The 19519-nt window shown below is 38.8% G+C and overlaps 2 protein-coding genes across 2 annotated transcripts in view; both read right to left on the reverse strand.

The window, feature by feature from the left end:
• Positions 1-19519, reverse strand: part of LOC125379157 — a 49911-nt gene that overhangs the window by 16474 nt on the left and 13918 nt on the right. The gene's annotated exons all lie outside the window — the stretch shown is intronic.
• Positions 366-9755, reverse strand: LOC124131272. The gene is made up of 3 exons (XM_048395220.1): positions 8843-9755; positions 1844-2255; positions 366-874 (listed from the first exon to the last, which is right to left on the reverse strand). The coding sequence occupies exons 2-3, from the start codon at positions 2211-2213 to the stop codon at positions 708-710; spliced, it is 537 nt and encodes a 178-aa protein (XP_048251177.1). The 5' UTR covers positions 2214-2255; positions 8843-9755; the 3' UTR covers positions 366-707.

A 19519-nucleotide genomic window follows, 5' to 3' on the forward strand; every position in this document is an offset into this window, starting at 1 on the left:
AAAGACATGGCAAATATGCGGACCTCGCTTTTGAAATGTCACACTTGCATTCCAAGTACCAAGTTAAAGATACTCCCCATTGTTCTCGGTGCATTAGGTTTGGTACCCGCCCAATCTGTTGACTGACATTGGGAGTGTACCCTTGTTTTCTACCAGGAATATAGCCCTACTGACAATCTGGATAACGCAGAAGGCTGCAGTGTTGGGGAGTTGTCACATTCTCCAAAAAGTTCAGGGTGGGTTTGACTTGGCAGTGCTTCCTGGGAGAAGTCCCAGTCGCTACGTGTAGAGGGGGCAAGGGCCCTGAGCTGATGATGAGCCTAGATAGCCTGACTGCCAGGATCACCCAAATCCTCTTTGCTGCATTTTTTATTTTAAATCGGTAAATGATAGTAATGTAGATATGTGTGGTGCTGATCCTCGTCGCACCTAAAACGCACCCAGTCAACTGATCAGTTACATTGAGTGTTAAATCCAAAAGACAACCTTTAGGAACCTTTAGGGTAGTGTGTAATGATTGTTTTTCATTCTTGCATATCAATACCATATTTGAATATCATCTTTCGAGTATATCATTTAATATCATTTTTTGAGACAACAATCAGTTACCTGAAACGACCTGAAACCCTGTACATGTAATAAATACGTCTCTATTTCTCTAATTTTCAGAATTGATATTTTTTTCCTAACTTTACTCCGTGGACGTATTAATAATTGTGTAAAATAGCTGCTTGGTTTGAAATAGTCAAGTTGTGGACGTATGTGGAAATAAACTTTACAATACCTATTGATGTTGGGTGTCTGTTCGTCGGAGCTTGGGCCCTCTTTCTGTTATATAATTCTGTTGTTGCAGTGGCCAAAAGTTGTGTCCCCTCTGTAATATAAGTGGGTATATTATGTTAAACTAGACACAGGATTGCATTACATGCCAATACATCAGTAGTAAAGGCCTCAGTAAAGCTTTCAAAATACTTTATGGTGGACATGTAGAAGACATTTCCAAATTTGACACATAAATGACAAAAATGATGCAATTCCCTATATTGATTTGTACCATATGTTTGATGGTGAACAGCTGACTAACCAACGTAATAAACATTTCCGGTTGAAGGAATTTATTTCAGTTTTGAGCAAAAAGATGTCAAATGCAGTGCAGCTTTGATACAGAAAATACTTTTGCTAATAGGTACGTTAAAATGAAAATGATAATCACTTTCCGTTTTTATTTCTCTTACAGACATATCATAGGAAGAGGATTGGTGCAGTACACAAAGAAGCAGAACTACACTACAATCCACCCGCGAAGGAAGACCTACAGTCGGCTCTGCTTTTGGCAAACATGTCTAATGAATATGGAAAGGCTTTTGTAGCATCTACTTTCATGTACCAAGTTTGATTGACATACAGTAAATATATCACAAGATACCATTTAAAGGAACTTTCCTGCCGACTATGACCTGGAGGATGACCTCGACCTTTGACTTGACCAAAATATGCCCCAGGGCTAAAAGCAATATGTATATGATAGGATATTCATAGGATGTGAGAGCTAGGCATGGTTTCAAAAACACAGTGCAGGTTTGCCATTTGCATGGTGGTCAGGCTTGCTGACTTGTTTGATGCATGTCATCGATCTCAATTGCGTGGATCGATACTCATGATGTCAATCACTGGATTGTCTGGTCCAGACTCGATTATTTACAGGCCGCCATCATATAGCTGGAATATTGCTGAGTTGGTGTTAAACAACAAACAAACAAATAGCATTAGGCTGCTTATTTAATTAGTCCTAAATATTGATTTAAGGAAGTCTTTCAAACTGAAGACACATATCGACACTCACCTTGTGTAAGCTCTACAAGTTCCAGTGACTTTTTCTGACCTCTTTGTCTGTTTTTAATTAGGTCACTCAAGGGTCCACTGTCATATTCGTTTTCGCTTTCATCTTCTGAAAGCAGTACAATTGGGTCTTCAGTGTTAGGGCCAGTGTTTGTGCTGGCTTCAGTGATGCAAAATAATCCTTCTGTATCCTGTATACTCATCGTGTTCTGCTTCCCTTCATCTTCAGTGCACCTTGTGGACAGAACATCTACGTTAGGGTTGAATTCATTGCTGACAAACACAGATTCCTCATCATTGGTACCAGTACTTCCTGAGTGGATGCTGGAATCATCATCGCCATCGTCCACGCTACTCTCACTTGATGAACTCATTTTTGAAGCGCTTGATTTAAGAATCAGGAATCTGTGGACAAACTGAACCTTAAATATACATACATGCAAGTGACACTACAGTAGGTGTATTTGTACATAGCCATACTTTCCGAACAGTGTTAGGTGGTTGTTTTACCCTCTTTGTCAGCGCACGCAACTACAATCTCATTAAAATCAAATCTGAGGACATCCAATTACGGGTCACGTCAGAACGACTTTTCATCCGACCAATAAGAGCGTTGCTTACCAGATAAGGAAATTGTTTTCTAATCATGCAAACTCGAAAAGGTTAAGACAGGGTCTTCCAAGCAACAGATGCTTGCTGTACTACTGATTCCGTCAAAATCATCTTCTATCTCTTGCTTCAATGGGATAAACATTTGAAACGGAAGAGACTTTCCATAACCCGTGGAGGTACTGCCATACAATCTCAGCCATCTATTAGTTGTTGCAGAATCTTGTTTTGTTCAATTTTCAAATTTTTAATCAAGTTCGCGAAAAGTTGTTCTGGCGAGACCTGTACTGGGATGTCTCCAGATGTAAATGTAAATGTAGCGAGCGTGTCTCGTGACTTTAGTCAACAGACATTTCCGAGTGATCCCGATGCGATTTGGCGCACTCGTCCTATTCCGTAATCGACAATAAACCGAGTGGTGAGTAATGAGCCGAAATGGCGCGACCTGAAAACGGCTCCAGGCTTTCAGGCGTTAGACGTCGAACTCGCGGGTAGGCAAGAGTAACATGGTATTTAATAATTCGTGGTGTGATTTGTGTGACAGAAAAAGTGTGGTAGGGAACACTGTAAGGACAATTTGGATAATAGTAAGGAACGGGGGAGGCATAAGCATGGCTAGTGACGACACAAGGGTGAGTGAGCTTTTGAATCAGTACTGAATAAATGGAGCGGGTGAAAGTGGCTTCTGTGAATGTGTCAGAACATTTTCCAGTAGCCAAAATATAAGACACAAAACCATTTCATCCTGCTTTCTCTACGTGTGTGTGTGAAGACTATGAGGAACCACTATATAATCTACAATAACGGGTAACTAAACCTTATGATCGTAGAGCTATGGTTGATTGATTGTAAATGGGCTCCAAGGGCTAAGACATGAGTTTGGGTAATCTAATAGCCACTAAACGGGAACCTAACCCCAATGATCGTAAAGGGGTGATGATCGTAAAGTGGATCCAAGGGCTAGGGCTAGGGTTCGGGTTAACCTACCCCAAAACCAGCGACCGTTAAGTGTGTTCAGCATCAAAATAATAGACCTAATTATATATACTGAATTCCTGTGCATAATAATGAAAATTAATGAATCGAAAAACATATTTATGTATATAAGTTCCCATTCATAATCATTTTAGCCACTCGAATTACGAAAAAAACGACATAAGAAGTGTATTGATTATAAAGGTGCTTTCGTAAACTACCGCCTGCTATAAAATGCGTTGCCACAGCCCATATTTAGTAAACACACATTAAAAACTCTCAACATTGCTTGGCTTATTCAATGACGTTGCGTATAGATATGATAGATCACTGGGAGGAGCTTATGCACACTCGATGACCCCTGGGCACTGGGCACCGGGCATTGTTTTCGTCGGTGTGACTACAAATTACATCATAGGGTATGGTGACGTGTTTGAAAAGTTTCTGACACTGGGTCTAGATTTTCGAAACGATCTCAGCTACGATTAATCTTAACAACTTACATTCAAAGAAAAGATATCTTAAGTTTAAGATAAGATACATTTTCGAAACTACCTGAAATCTGTCGCAGATCGTACAAGGTTACGATTCCTATCGTAACTCTGACAGAGAACTCATTTGTGTTAGAGATTGGTGTTCCCCATGACGTCACGGGGATTTCCCAGCCACTGACAATAAGAACAGCATGGAAGTGACAAGGAATTCATCATCACATTGTCAGGTCACACTGTTTATGTCGCAACTATTTGAGTGGCATTCCGTATAATTCTACATTTGTCCTACATGTAGACGTTTTGTTCTAATGATAAAAGATGCCATGACTTCCCGAACAGAAATAGCATTCGTGTGCCATGCAAAGGCATTTTTAAAACCCAATAAATGTTATAATCAATAAGTGTAGTGTAACCACACTATAGCTATTAGAATTGAAATAATGTGCAAAAAAATATTCCACTATTTTCCCTTTTTAATGTGAACACATCGCGTACAAAGTCAAGGACGAAAGTAAGGGACGTTATTGACAATGACTAGACGAGACGTTTGATCGAACAGCAGGCGTTCACCCTTTAAGATGCGTGTTCAAGTCTGATGTTACCTTATGTATACGGGGTCAGTTTAACAATACTGCTTGTTTTTTGTGTTTATGTCTAAAGTCAAGTTTACAGAGGAAACACCAACATTCTACCTGGAAACACTCAAAACAATTTTTTTTCAGAAAAGCAGCACACCCACGTGCGTGTTATAATAACAATGTAAGCTTGAGAAATTTGTTTGGTTATCTATATAGCCAATATATTTCACGAATAAACAAAGGACTCAAATACAATATGAAATAATGCAAACTTATTTTATTTATCAGCTATTTCCAACGACAATTCAACGCAATGAAGTATTCAAATCTTCACAAATAGTTTCATGCTACCATGGTCTTCAATGTAATAAAATTGGCGATACGCCTAACATTTGCAGCACACAGACATCTTGCACGGGCCTACATATGTGCGTTTACAAATAATTGAAGATGAAATAACGTTCAGAATAAAACAACTCATTTTAAATGTTACCTTTTTATCAAAACTTCCTCTTACATATGATTTATATTATTTTATTCTTACATTATGTTTTAGAAATATGCCAAATGAAAATCTACCATGCATTTAACAATCAGTTACTCAGTTGTTATATACATACCAGTCATCATACTTTAAAATAAAATAATTACTCATATTTTTCTGCCCCTTATAATAATGTGTCCCACCATTAAATGTGCTTTGAGTCTTGACAGGTGTTAATTTATTGATTTCTTACAGAATTCTGATACTCATGCTCTGAAAGTAGTAGTATTACAGAGACTTGTGGAGCACCTTTGGAATACAGTACCACAACTTCTCGTGAGGATGGTCTCTGCTGTAGGTTACATGTCTCAAAGACAAGCAACCAGTTTTTGTGAGAATCCGTCGGACGCGAACTCGCGGCCTTCGGATTGTTAGCCTGACAGCTAACCGACTGAGCTACGTCCATACTGTGCAAATTTACCTAGTCATGCCTACGACATTACGGAACTAAACGAAAAGGGTCGAATAGGTGATGGACACTTAGGAAGGTTACAGGTAGGCATGGTGTCTCGTGGCTTTGGTCTACGGACACTTACAAATGATACCGATGCAATTTGGCACAGTAGTCCCATTTATAACCATTTTAGCCTCTTGAATTACGAGAAAAACGAAATAAAAAAGACATTTAAGAAAAGTGCGTCCGTAAACTAGCGCTTGCTATAAAATGCGCCGCCGCAGGCTATATTTAGTAAACAAATATTCAAACCTTTCCACACCGCTTTGCGTGTTCAGTGACATTTCGTGTAGAGATGATAGATCACTGGGAGGAGCTTATGTACACACGGTGACCCCTGACGTCACAGGGCATTGTTTCGACGGTGTGACTGGCAACAAAATACTACAAATTACGTCATAGGATATTGTCACGTGTTTGAATAGTTTGTCGTACTGTATTCTAAAGGTAGGCCAATCATAGTAATATCTTCTTGTTTTAGTACCATCATATATATTATTTTGTTGACAAATTATTTCCCTTACAACCCACACATTGCTACACTATCCTTCTGTGGCTATAAATCCTGATTGTTATTCAATAGTTCTTCAAGACACCTATCATATTCTATTTATTAGATATAATAATAAAATAGCAAATATGATTTTAGAATGTTTATGATAAAAAATGGATGATGACATCAATGCAAATTGGCCCCACATTCATTTCATGTAGATAAATGCATTTATTTATTTAATTGTATTCGCATATAACAGATTATATTTACATATGTTTCAGTAAGAGTCTATAATCAGGCAATATATATATTGCCTGAAAAATGGGCCTGGATTTAGACAGATGAATGAGACTGAAATGAATTAGTCTCCTAAATTTTATCTCCTAATTTTTATTTGAATCTATTTTGATATAACGAAGGTCAAATGAACTTATGTAAGTAATGAAATGTTTCCACAATGAATTGATAGGTTCTTCAAACACGAAAGAATACTTGAGCCCTTTTTATGCTCCTTAATTATATAGCAACAGATAATGACTGTTAAACATGCATGCATGTGTAATCTAATACTAGCATACATGCACAAGTATACAAAGATAGCAAATAAAGTAATAACAGTCATTGTGCAATGCAGATATCAATAAAGAGAAGAAAAAAAAGAAAAAAAGTGTAAAGAGAAAAAAGGTAATATTAATAATTTGTTTACGTGGGAATATGAAACATCAGTCTCGAATAAGAAAACATAAAAAACAAAACCCTATTGAAAATTTAGAATGTGCTTTATCTATATTACAATCATCTGATGATTGTCAAGGCAAACTGGATGTAGACACTGCAATATTCATACAAACATAATTATAGAGATTTAAAATTAGTATGAATATATTGTTTAAATTAATAAGATGAAAAAAATCAGTTGGTATAAGTACCCTTGAATATGTATTTAAGCTAATATATAGTGTCTTCTGTGTCTGAAAAAAAAAAAATTTCTATTTTTTTAAATTTAGAAAAGACCATAAAAATATATCTTTTATTTATCATGTTGAAATATAATCGTGGTTGTATTTGGCAACAAACAGGCACGCTTCATCCATAAAATCTTTTTATACAATATGCACTTATTAACCCTTAAATATTTCTTTATTTTGAACATTATATCATGATATCTAGTTTCTTTTAAAAGTTCTTGAAAACATTTCTCACTTCTCTCAGTTATATAACTGATAAATACTTTCATGTGTCGCTTTCAAAATTCACAACATTTAGGCTACTGGCATCTTTATGTTGCATAATACCTTCACATTTCGCCTACTGCATCGCCTCACCGCTGTACATACTGATATGCATGCATATGATGTAGCCTGCTTGGCGATACTACAACTTAGATATGGGTACGTGTACAATGAAAATCTACTTCCTTTTCAAAAGTGTGATATTCAAACTTCAAGGGCAACACTTTCAGTACCGATTGCAAAACGTCTACAAAGCGACCTGGCATGTAAGATCAGCTGATCTCACCCCCTCGCTTCGAACGGCTATCAAGTGGTTAACTGTACAATATAATCAGCCGTGGTCATCCTTATGTATCAATGAATCATGGAACATCTATTTCCGGACATGTCAAAAGATAGATCATTGTTTAGGCGAAAAGATATACTGCCCATACACCAGCGTGAACATTGCCGAAAGAAGTGAAAGCTATACTGGTTAACCGTCTATAGGTGTCATAGTAACATGTACCGCTCGTATTGCGCATACCACATGCGCCCCCAGTTTAATGTTGGACCGTCCGGGTCAGCGCATCTAGCGGGTTAGTGAAGGGAAGATAAATTTCCAAATTTGAAAGTGACTGAATTTATCAGTGCCTGTTTCTTTTAAAAGTTCTTGAAACCATTTTTCACTTCTCTCAGTTATATACCTGATAAATACTTACATGTGTCGCTTTCAAAATTCACAACATTTAGGCTACTGGCAACTTTACGTTGAATAATACCTTCACATTTCGCCTACTGCATCGCCTTACCGCTGTATATATTCAATGCATGCATATCATGTAGCCAGCTTGGCGAGCCTACAACCTAGATATGGGTACGTGTACAATGGGGAAGGTAAATGAAACAAATCACCCAATTTTTTCCAAATTTGAATGTGACACTGTACCAACTAACCCGGATGTTCTCGAAACCCGAACAATAAGTTAACGACAACACTCGTGATCCTTCCTTTGACACGCTGAAGGATAAACAACTGTGACCTGGATATCAATGTGAGCTGTGAAAAGGCAAGCGTGCACACGTTTGCAATAGTAACAGTAGGGGATCACGCAACATTAAGACGACGCAATAAACTGGTTCCTTCTACATGTAGTTTCAACGTATCTACATTGGTTTTAGCTTCAAGTCCAATTGTACAATTTTATAACAATTTTAACATAATAAAGACAAGGTCGCAATCGTTAAAAGATGGCGCTTTGCATGAAGGGGCTAAAACAAGGACTGGTCGGCTCTGAGTCAGTATACTGTGTCTGAGTGGGGTAATCATGTTAAACTGCGGCATGGAATCTCCGTGAGCTAGCACTATAAATCGGCATCAGTCCGGACAAGTACAAGTAGCCACACACACACACACACACACACACACACACACACACACACACGCGCGCGCACACACACACACACACACGCGCACACACACACACACGTCCATGCACGTCGCTATATAAGTGCAATAATCTTGGACACGATGTTAAAGCTTATATCACCTCACCTTGTTCCACGTAACGTTGAACATTAAACGGGTGAAGTAGAAATCCCCTCATATAACCCATTTAAACAATGTTTTTAAAAAACCTACCTTAATAGTAATCGCAATTGAGATCCATTTTACCTGCAGTCCGACTTCCACCTAAGGTTTAGCTGTAACTAAACGACAACACCAAAGCAAGGTGAAATAAATTCAGGACTCTTTACAGGGCTTTGAGACTTCAATAACGCTGCATTATGTGTTGTGTGATAGTGACATTCCTCTGAAGTGTTGTCTGGACTGATTACAGGACTCATTGTATTGTATTACACCCAGGAATTATATGGGTGTGTTATTTTCAGATGCCCTGTTTCACCTGCGATTCGGTCGGTTGAACAGCTACTGTTTTTCCATGTCGTTTGACGTGTATCGAATAACTCATTTGCCTGTTGAATTCAATATTAAGTAAAGACAAAGTTTGCCAAGTTTATCTGTGGTTTGAATTATCTTGTGTATCAGTGTTGTGTAAAATCAATGTGAGTATCTTCAACTTGGTCAATTTGCTGTAGATATTTCAGTGTATTAACACAAGTTGTCTCCCTTTGACCACCTGCCACAAAACACACATGTTGCTCAGTCCAAATGCTTCTTTTTGTGAACAATTGATAATGAATTCAATATCATTATTTATATTGTGCTCATATTCACATTTGTATGGGAGGATCCCCTCTCCTATACGATTTGTAAGCTTCCTCATTATATCATAAGTGCTAAAGACTAATAAGGACAGATAGGTATAAACGGTTAATTAAAAACTGGTAAAACACAGTAACTATAAAAGTATCAAATCCCAAATGTAATATGAGGATTAAACTTGACTCCCAGTGACTGTCTTTATACTGCGGACAACCTCCATGGTGAATTGGTTGAGCGTCCGCCCGGAGAGCGGAAGGTCCAGAATTCGATCCCCGACCTCGTAGACCTCGTCATACCACGTTAAAACATGTACTTGTTGTTACCCTGTCTGGCGCTCGGCATTAAGGGGCTTAACCAAGGACTGGCCGGCTCGGAGTCAGTATACTATGTCTGAGTGGGTTATTCATTTTAAACTGCGGCATGATATCTCAGTAGGCTAACACTATAAAATTGGCATAAGTCCGCACGCACGCACGCACGCACGTCGCTAATTGTGTGCAATAATCTTGAGCGCGACGTTAAACCCCATCTCACCTCCAGCTCATCACACATCTTTCCACTACGGACTGGCATAAAACACTCACAGCGTGCATTGACTTCTTCTTCTCCTTCTTCTTCTTCTGGTGATGATGATGATGATGATGATGATGATGATGATGATGATGATGATCACAAAATGGCATAGAAAAAGACTGTGCATAGATCGTTCTTCTCATCACTATAATGCAGCTCAAGTTCACCAGCCAGAGTTTGTTGTTTGTTTGTCTGTCTGTTGTTCAAGGCAATATTCCAGCAATATGACGGCGGTCTGTACAACATCGAGTCTCGTCCAGGCAATCCAGAGATTGAAATATTGAGCATCGATCTACTCAATAAGAATACGATGAAATGTATCAGCCAAGTAAGCGACCTTGGCCAACCGATCCTGTCAGTCGCTCGTGTTGCGATTAGCAGGTTTTTTGGGGGTTCTTGTAATATTTGGAGATTTCCCTGGTATGGGTTGTTTAATTACGAGTGTTGAACTCCGAAGCTAATTGCAGGTTTACATTCCACAGGAATGTTTAGGTCAGAATGGTTTTAATGTGAACTATAACGGGCGCCTAGAATTTTTAATTGTGCTGACCCAAGCTTTATCTATAAGTCAACTGAAGAGGCATGTAGGCCATAATATTAATATAACGTACGAGCTAATTCTGAATCGTCCTTTTGACAATATAGTATTTACAATGAATACCTGAAGTATGATCATTCTGAGCCTAGCTTTCTATCTCAAAAGCTACTGTTAAGTTCATGTAGAGGCTTTGAGTTTATAATAAGCTTAAAATACGTCTACTAGGAGTTAAGTGAAACAGATACTATCACTCATATATAACCATATCTTCCTAGCCTTGGTATACTGCTGACACTTCTCTTTCGGCCTCAGTTCGATATTGGACTCCGAGCTCACCTGGCACAACACGGACACAAGCGCGAGACAATCTCACCTCCTTGACGTTTCTCCAGAGTGACGTCAGTGATTAGATTCTGGGTGATCGTTGTAATACCACATACAAGGCTGGAGTGGAGTTACAGATATTGCATCCCTTACCACAGACGCTGTTTTAAAATTAACGCTGTTGATACCAGTTAGACACCCAGTGTGTTGTTCATGATGAAGTTTAGTCCCCTCCCGACTTGATCTGAACCTACACGTGAATCCTGATAGAACAGGGTCACAATGACCCATGCTATATATTCTCTCTTAAAAAACCCACAAAAGTTGTAAAATCGTAAATATCTGTGTTGCTGATATCTATACAAAATTAATACCAACAACGAATTCGTCATTTCTGCATGGATTGGGATTTATTTGTGTGGAAGAAATGAAGTACATTGTACAGCAGAACTTTGGTGAAAAGATGGAAAAACACACACAAAATAACAACTACTTGAGAGCCTGGCGCCAAAACACGCCAACATGTCATGCACGTGCAGCAGCACTTGATGGGCTATAAAAACGTTTGGTTTTCATTTGCATGCCAGCAGAATCACAGCAAGTGAACAGCGAAAACATACAGCGACTGAGGGAGGCCAACGCAACAACGCCATCGGCCGACTGCAAGCACGCGAATCATTTTCGGCTACAGCCATGTTTTTTCACGTAACACCAAGCTCAATTACAAGACTGTGGAACCGTTATTAGACACACTGGACGACACGTGACCTTCCCAGATCTGGTCGACCACGAATCACTTCTACAGCACAGGACAGATTCGTACGGCTACGTCACTACACTGGTAGAACAGACTGGTTGCAAGTTCAAAAGAATTAAACGGCACAACGTTACACGGATGATATTCTTTGGCCACACGTCCTCCCCATTATTCAAAGCTGACGTCATTTTCCAACAAGACAACGCCCGACCTCACACGGCAAGACTGACAAAAGCCTTTTAGAGGAATCACAACATCCGGGTCCTGTAATGGCCCTCCAGGTCTCCAGATTTAAGCCTTTTTGAACATTTATGGAATCCACTGGATCAACGACTGCGAACACGTCAGCAACATCCACAGAACCTCCGACGGATGGCACAAGCAGTGCAGGAAGAGTGAGTGAACATTACCCAGGAACATTTCTGGTGTCCCCCGCCGTGTTATTGCTGGAATATTGCTAAAAGCAGCGTAAAACAATACTCACTCACTCACTGTATATACTTTATGTCATTACTGACTAGGTGTGCTATATGCCATTACTGACTAACTGTACCATATGCCATAGCTGACTAACTGTACTATATGCCATAGCTGACTAAGTGTACTTTATGCCACAGCTGAGTAACTGTAATAGATGCCATTACTGACTAACTGTACCATATGCCATAGCTGACTAACTGTACTATATGTCATAGCTGACTAACCGTACCATATGTCATAGCTGACTAACTGTACTATATGTCATAGCTGACTAACTGTACTATATGTCATAGCTGACTAACTGTACTATATGCCATAGCTGACTCACTGTACCATATCCCATAGCTGACAAACTGTACTATATGCCATAGCTGACTAACTGTACTATATGTCATAGCTGGGTAACTGTACTATATGTCATAGCTGGGTAACTGTACTATATGTCATAGCTGGGTAACTGTACTATATGCCATAGCTGACTAACTGTTCTATATGCCATAGCTGACAAACTGTACTATATGCCATAGCTGACTAACTGTACTATATGCCATTACTGACTAACCGTACTATGTGTCATAGCTGACTAACTTTACCATAAGCCATTACTGACTAACTCTACTATATGTCATAGCTGACTAACTGTTCTATATGTCATAGCTGACTAACTTTACCATAAGCCATTACTGACTAACTGTACTATATGCCATAGCTGACTAACTTTACCATAAGCCATTACTGACTAACTCTACTATATGTCATAGCTGACTAACTTTACCATAAGCCATTACTGACTAACTGTACTATATGCCATAGCTGACTAACTTTACCATAAGCCATTACTGACTAACTGTACTATATGCCATAGCTGACTAACTTTACCATAAGCCATTACTGACTAACTGTACTATATGTCATAGCTGACTAACTGTACTATGTGTCATAGCTGACTAACTTTACCATAAGCCATTACTGACTAACTCTACTATATGTCATAGCTGACTAACTGTTCTATATGTCATAGCTGACTAACTTTACCATAAGCCATTACTGACTAACTGTACTATATGCCATAGCTGACTAACTTTACCATAAGCCATAGCTGACTAACTGTACTATATGCCATAGCTGACTAACTGTACTATATGCCATAGCTGACTAACTGTTCTATATGTCATAGCTGACTAACTTTACCATAAGCCATTACTGACTAACTGTACTATATGCCATAGCTGACTAACTCTACCATAAGCCATAGCTGACTAACTGTACTATATGCAATAGGTGACTAACTGTACTATATGTCATAGCTGACTAACTGTACTATATGTCATAGCTGACTAAATTTACTATAAGCCATAGCTGACTAACTGTACTATATGCCATAGCTGACTAACTGTTCTATATGCCATAGCTGACTAACTGTACTATATGCCATAGCTGACTAACTGTACTATATGTCATAGCTGACTAACTGTACTATATGCCATTACTGACTAACTGTACTATATGCCATAGCTGACTAACTGTACTATATGCCATAGCTGACTAACTGTACTATATGCCATAGCTGACTAACTGTACTATATGCCATAGCTGACTAACTGTACTATATGCCATTACTGACTAACTGTACTATAAGCCATAGCTGACTAACTGTACTATATGGCACAGCTGACCAACTGTTCTATATGCCATAGCTGACTAACTGTTCTTCATGTCATAGCTGACTAACTGTACTATATGTCATAGATGACTAACTTTACCATAAGCCATAGCTGACCAACTGTTCTATATGTCATAGCTGACTAACTGTACAATATGTCATAGCTGACTAACTGTACTACATGCCATAGTTGACTAAGTGTACTATATGTCATAGCTGACTAACTGTACTATATGTCATAGCTGACTAACTGTACTATATGCCATTACTGACTAACTGTACCATATGCCACAGCTGACCAACTGTACCATATGCCATTACTGACTAACTGTACCATATGCCATAGCTGACTAACTGTACTATATGTCATAGCTGACTAACTGTACTATATGTCATAGCTGACTATCTTTACCATAAGCCATAGCTGACTAACTGTACCATATGCCATAGCTGACTAACTGTACTATATGCCATAACTGACTAACTGTACCATACGCCGTAGCTGACTAACTGTTCTATATGTCATAGCTGACTTACTGTACCATATGCCATAGCTGACTAACTGTACCACATGCCATAGCTGACTAACTGTTCTATATGTCATAGCTGACTAACTGTACTATATGCCATAGCTGACTAACTGTACTATATGCCATTACTGACTAACCGTACCATATGCCACAGCTGACCAACTGTACCATATGCCATTACTGACTAACTGTACCATATGCCATAGCTGACTAACTGTACTATATGTCATAGCTGACTAACTGTACTATATGTCATAGCTGGCTATCTTTACCATATGCCATAGCTGACTAACTGTACCATATGCCATAGCTGACTAACTGTACTATATGCCATAGCTGACTAACTGTACCATATGCTGTAGCTGACTAACTGTTCTATATGTCATAGCTGACCAACTGTACCATATGCCATAGCTGACTAACTGTACCACATGCCATAGCTGACTAACTGTTCTATATGTCATAGCTGACTAACTTTACCATAAGCCATTACTGACTAACTGTACTATATGCCATAGCTGACTAACTCTACCATAAGCCATAGCTGACTAACTGTACTATATGCAATAGGTGACTAACTGTACTATATGTCATAGCTGACTAACTGTACTATATGTCATAGCTGACTAAATTTACTATAAGCCATAGCTGACTAACTGTACTATATGCCATAGCTGACTAACTGTTCTATATGCCATAGCTGACTAACTGTACTATATGCCATAGCTGACTAACTGTACTATATGTCATAGCTGACTAACTGTACTATATGCCATTACTGACTAACTGTACTATATGCCATAGCTGACTAACTGTACTATATGCCATAGCTGACTAACTGTACTATATGCCATAGCTGACTAACTGTACTATATGCCATAGCTGACTAACTGTACTATATGCCATTACTGACTAACTGTACTATAAGCCATAGCTGACTAACTGTACTATATGGCACAGCTGACCAACTGTTCTATATGCCATAGCTGACTAACTGTTCTTCATGTCATAGCTGAGTAACTGTACTATATGTCATAGATGACTAACTTTACCATAAGCCATAGCTGACCAACTGTTCTATATGTCATAGCTGACTAACTGTACAATATGTCATAGCTGACTAACTGTACTACATGCCATAGTTGACTAAGTGTACTATATGTCATAGCTGACTAACTGTACTATATGTCATAGCTGACTAACTGTACTATATGCCATTACTGACTAACTGTACCATATGCCACAGCTGACCAACTGTACCATATGCCATTACTGACTAACTGTACTATATGCCATAGCTGACTAACTGTACTATATGTCATAGCTGACTAACTGTACTATATGTCATAGCTGACTATCTTTACCATAAGCCATAGCTGACTAACTGTACCATATGCCATAGCTGACTAACTGTACTATATGCCATAACTGACTAACTGTACCATACGCCGTAGCTGACTAACTGTTCTATATGTCATAGCTGACTTACTGTACCATATGCCATAGCTGACTAACTGTACCACATGCCATAGCTGACTAACTGTTCTATATGTCATAGCTGACTAACTGTACTATATGCCATAGCTGACTAACTGTACTATATGCCATTACTGACTAACCGTACCATATGCCACAGCTGACCAACTGTACCATATGCCATTACTGACTAACTGTACCATATGCCATAGCTGACTAACTGTACTATATGTCATAGCTGACTAACTGTACTATATGTCATAGCTGGCTATCTTTACCATATGCCATAGCTGACTAACTGTACCATATGCCATAGCTGACTAACTGTACTATATGCCATAGCTGACTAACTGTACCATATGCTGTAGCTGACTAACTGTTCTATATGTCATAGCTGACCAACTGTACCATATGCCATAGCTGACTAACTGTACCACATGCCATAGCTGACTAACTGTTCTATATGTCATAGCTGACTAACTTTACCATAAGCCATTACTGACTAACTGTACTATATGCCATAGCTGACTAACTCTACCATAAGCCATAGCTGACTAACTGTACTATATGCAATAGGTGACTAACTGTACTATATGTCATAGCTGACTAACTGTACTATATGTCATAGCTGACTAAATTTACTATAAGCCATAGCTGACTAACTGTACTATATGCCATAGCTGACTAACTGTTCTATATGCCATAGCTGACTAACTGTACTATATGCCATAGCTGACTAACTGTACTATATGTCATAGCTGACTAACTGTACTATATGCCATTACTGACTAACTGTACTGTATGCCATAGCTGACTAACTGTACTATATGCCATAGCTGACTAACTGTACTATATGCCATAGCTGACTAACTGTACTATATGCCATAGCTGACTAACTGTACTATATGCCATTACTGATTAACTGTACTATAAGCCATAGCTGACTAACTGTACTATATGGCACAGCTGACCAACTGTTCTATATGCCATAGCTGACTAACTGTTCTTCATGTCATAGCTGACTAACTGTACTATATGTCATAGATGACTAACTTTACCATAAGCCATAGCTGACAAACTGTTCTATATGTCATAGCTGACTAACTGTACAATATGTCATAGCTGACTAACTGTCTACATGCCATAGTTGACTAAGTGTACTATATGTCATAGCTGACTAACTGTACTATATGCCATTACTGACTAACTGTACCATATGCCACAGCTGACCAACTGTACCATATGCCATTACTGACTAACTGTACCATATGCCATAGCTGACTAACTGTACTATATGTCATAGCTGACTAACTGTACTATATGTCATAGCTGACTATCTTTACCATAAGCCATAGCTGACTAACTGTACCATATGCCATAGCTGACTAACTGTACTATATGCCATAACTGACTAACTGTACCATACGCCGTAGCTGACTAACTGTTCTATATGTCATAGCTGACTTACTGTACCATATGCCATAGCTGACTAACTGTACCACATGCCATAGCTGACTAACTGTTCTATATGTCATAGCTGACTAACTGTCTACATGCCATAGTTGACTAAGTGTACTATATGTCATAGCTGACTAACTGTACTATATGTCATAGCTGACTAACTGTACTATATGCCATTACTGACTAACTGTACCATATGCCACAGCTGACCAACTGTACCATATGCCATTACTGACTAACTGTACCATATGCCATAGCTGACTAACTGTACTATATGTCATAGCTGACTAACTGTACTATATGTCATAGCTGACTATCTTTACCATAAGCCATAGCTGACTAACTGTACCATATGCCATAGCTGACTAACTGTACTATATGCCATAACTGACTAACTGTACCATACGCCGTAGCTGACTAACTGTTCTATATGTCATAGCTGACTTACTGTACCATATGCCATAGCTGACTAACTGTACCACATGCCATAGCTGACTAACTGTTCTATATGTCATAGCTGACTAACTGTACTATATGCCATAGCTGACTAACTGTACTATATGCCATTACTGACTAACCGTACCATATGCCACAGCTGACCAACTGTACCATATGCCATTACTGACTAACTGTACCATATGCCATAGCTGACTAACTGTACTATATGTCATAGCTGACTAACTGTACTATATGTCATAGCTGGCTATCTTTACCATATGCCATAGCTGACTAACTGTACCATATGCCATAGCTGACTAACTGTACTATATGCCATAGCTGACTAACTGTACCATATGCTGTAGCTGACTAACTGTTCTATATGTCATAGCTGACTAACTGTACCATATGCCATAGCTGACTAACTGTACCACATGCCGTAGCTGACTAAGTGTTCTATATGTCATAGCTGACTAACTGTACTATATGCCATAGCTGACTAACTGTACTATATGTCATAGCTGACTAACTGTACCATATGCCATAGCTGACTAACTGTACCATATGCCATTACTGACTAACTGTACCATATGCCATAGCTGACTAACTGTACTATATGACATTACTGACTAACTGTACGATATGCCATAGGTGACTAACTGTACTGTATGCCATAGGTGAGTGAGTGAGTGAGTGAGTGAGTATGGTTTTACGCCGCTTTTAGCAATATTCCAGCAATATAACGGCGGGGGACACCAGAAATGGGCTTCACAATTGTACCCATGTTAGGAATCGAACCCAGGTCTTCGGCGTGACGAGCGAACGCTAAACCACTAGGCGACCCGACCGCCCCGTATGCCATAGCTGACTAACTGTACTATATGCCATTACTGACTAACTGTACTATATGCCATAGCTGATTAACTGTACCATATGCCATAGCTGACTAACTGTACTATGTGCCATAGCTGACTAACTGTAATATATGCCATAGCTGACTAACTGTACCATATGCCATAGCTGACTCACTGTACTATATGCCATAGCTGACTCACTGTACTATATGCCATAGCTGACTAAATGTACTATATGCCATAGGTGACTAACTGTACTATATGCCATAGCTGACTTACTGTTCTATATGCCATAGTTGACTAACAGTTCTATATGCCATAGCTGACTAACTGTACTATATTCCATAGCTGACTAACTGTACTATATGCCATAGGTGATTAACTGTACTATATGCCATAGCTGACTAACTGTACTATGTGCCATAGCTGACTAAGTGTACTATATGCCATAGCGAAATAACTGTACCATATGCCATGGCTAACTTACTGTATGTACTATATATCATAGCTGACTAGCTGTATGTACTATATGCCATAGCTGACTAACTGTACTATATGTCATAGCTTGCTAACCATACTATATGACATAGCTGACTTACTTTACTATATGTCATAGCTGACTAATTAATATAACTGTACTTTATGCCATAGCTGACTAACTGTACTCTATGTCATAACTGGGTTACTGTATTATTTGCCATAGCTGACTTACTGTATGTACTATATGTCATAGCTGACTAACTGTACTATATGCCATAGCTGGCTAACTGTATTATATGCTACAGCTGACTAAATGTATGTAATATATGCCATAGCTGACTAAATGTTTATAATATATATCATAGCTGATTAACTGTGCTATATGCCATAGCTGGCTAACCATACTATATGCCATCGGTGACTAAATGTACTGTATGCCATAGCTGACTGACTGTACTACATGTCATAGCTGGCAACACTGAATTCCTGATCATACTTTAAATCACTATATTGTCGAG

This window comes from Haliotis rufescens, unplaced genomic scaffold (genome assembly GCF_023055435.1).
Source record: "Haliotis rufescens isolate VD_foot unplaced genomic scaffold, xgHalRufe1.0.p SCAF_14, whole genome shotgun sequence".
In the NCBI taxonomy this organism is placed as follows: Eukaryota; Metazoa; Mollusca; class Gastropoda; order Lepetellida; family Haliotidae; genus Haliotis; species Haliotis rufescens.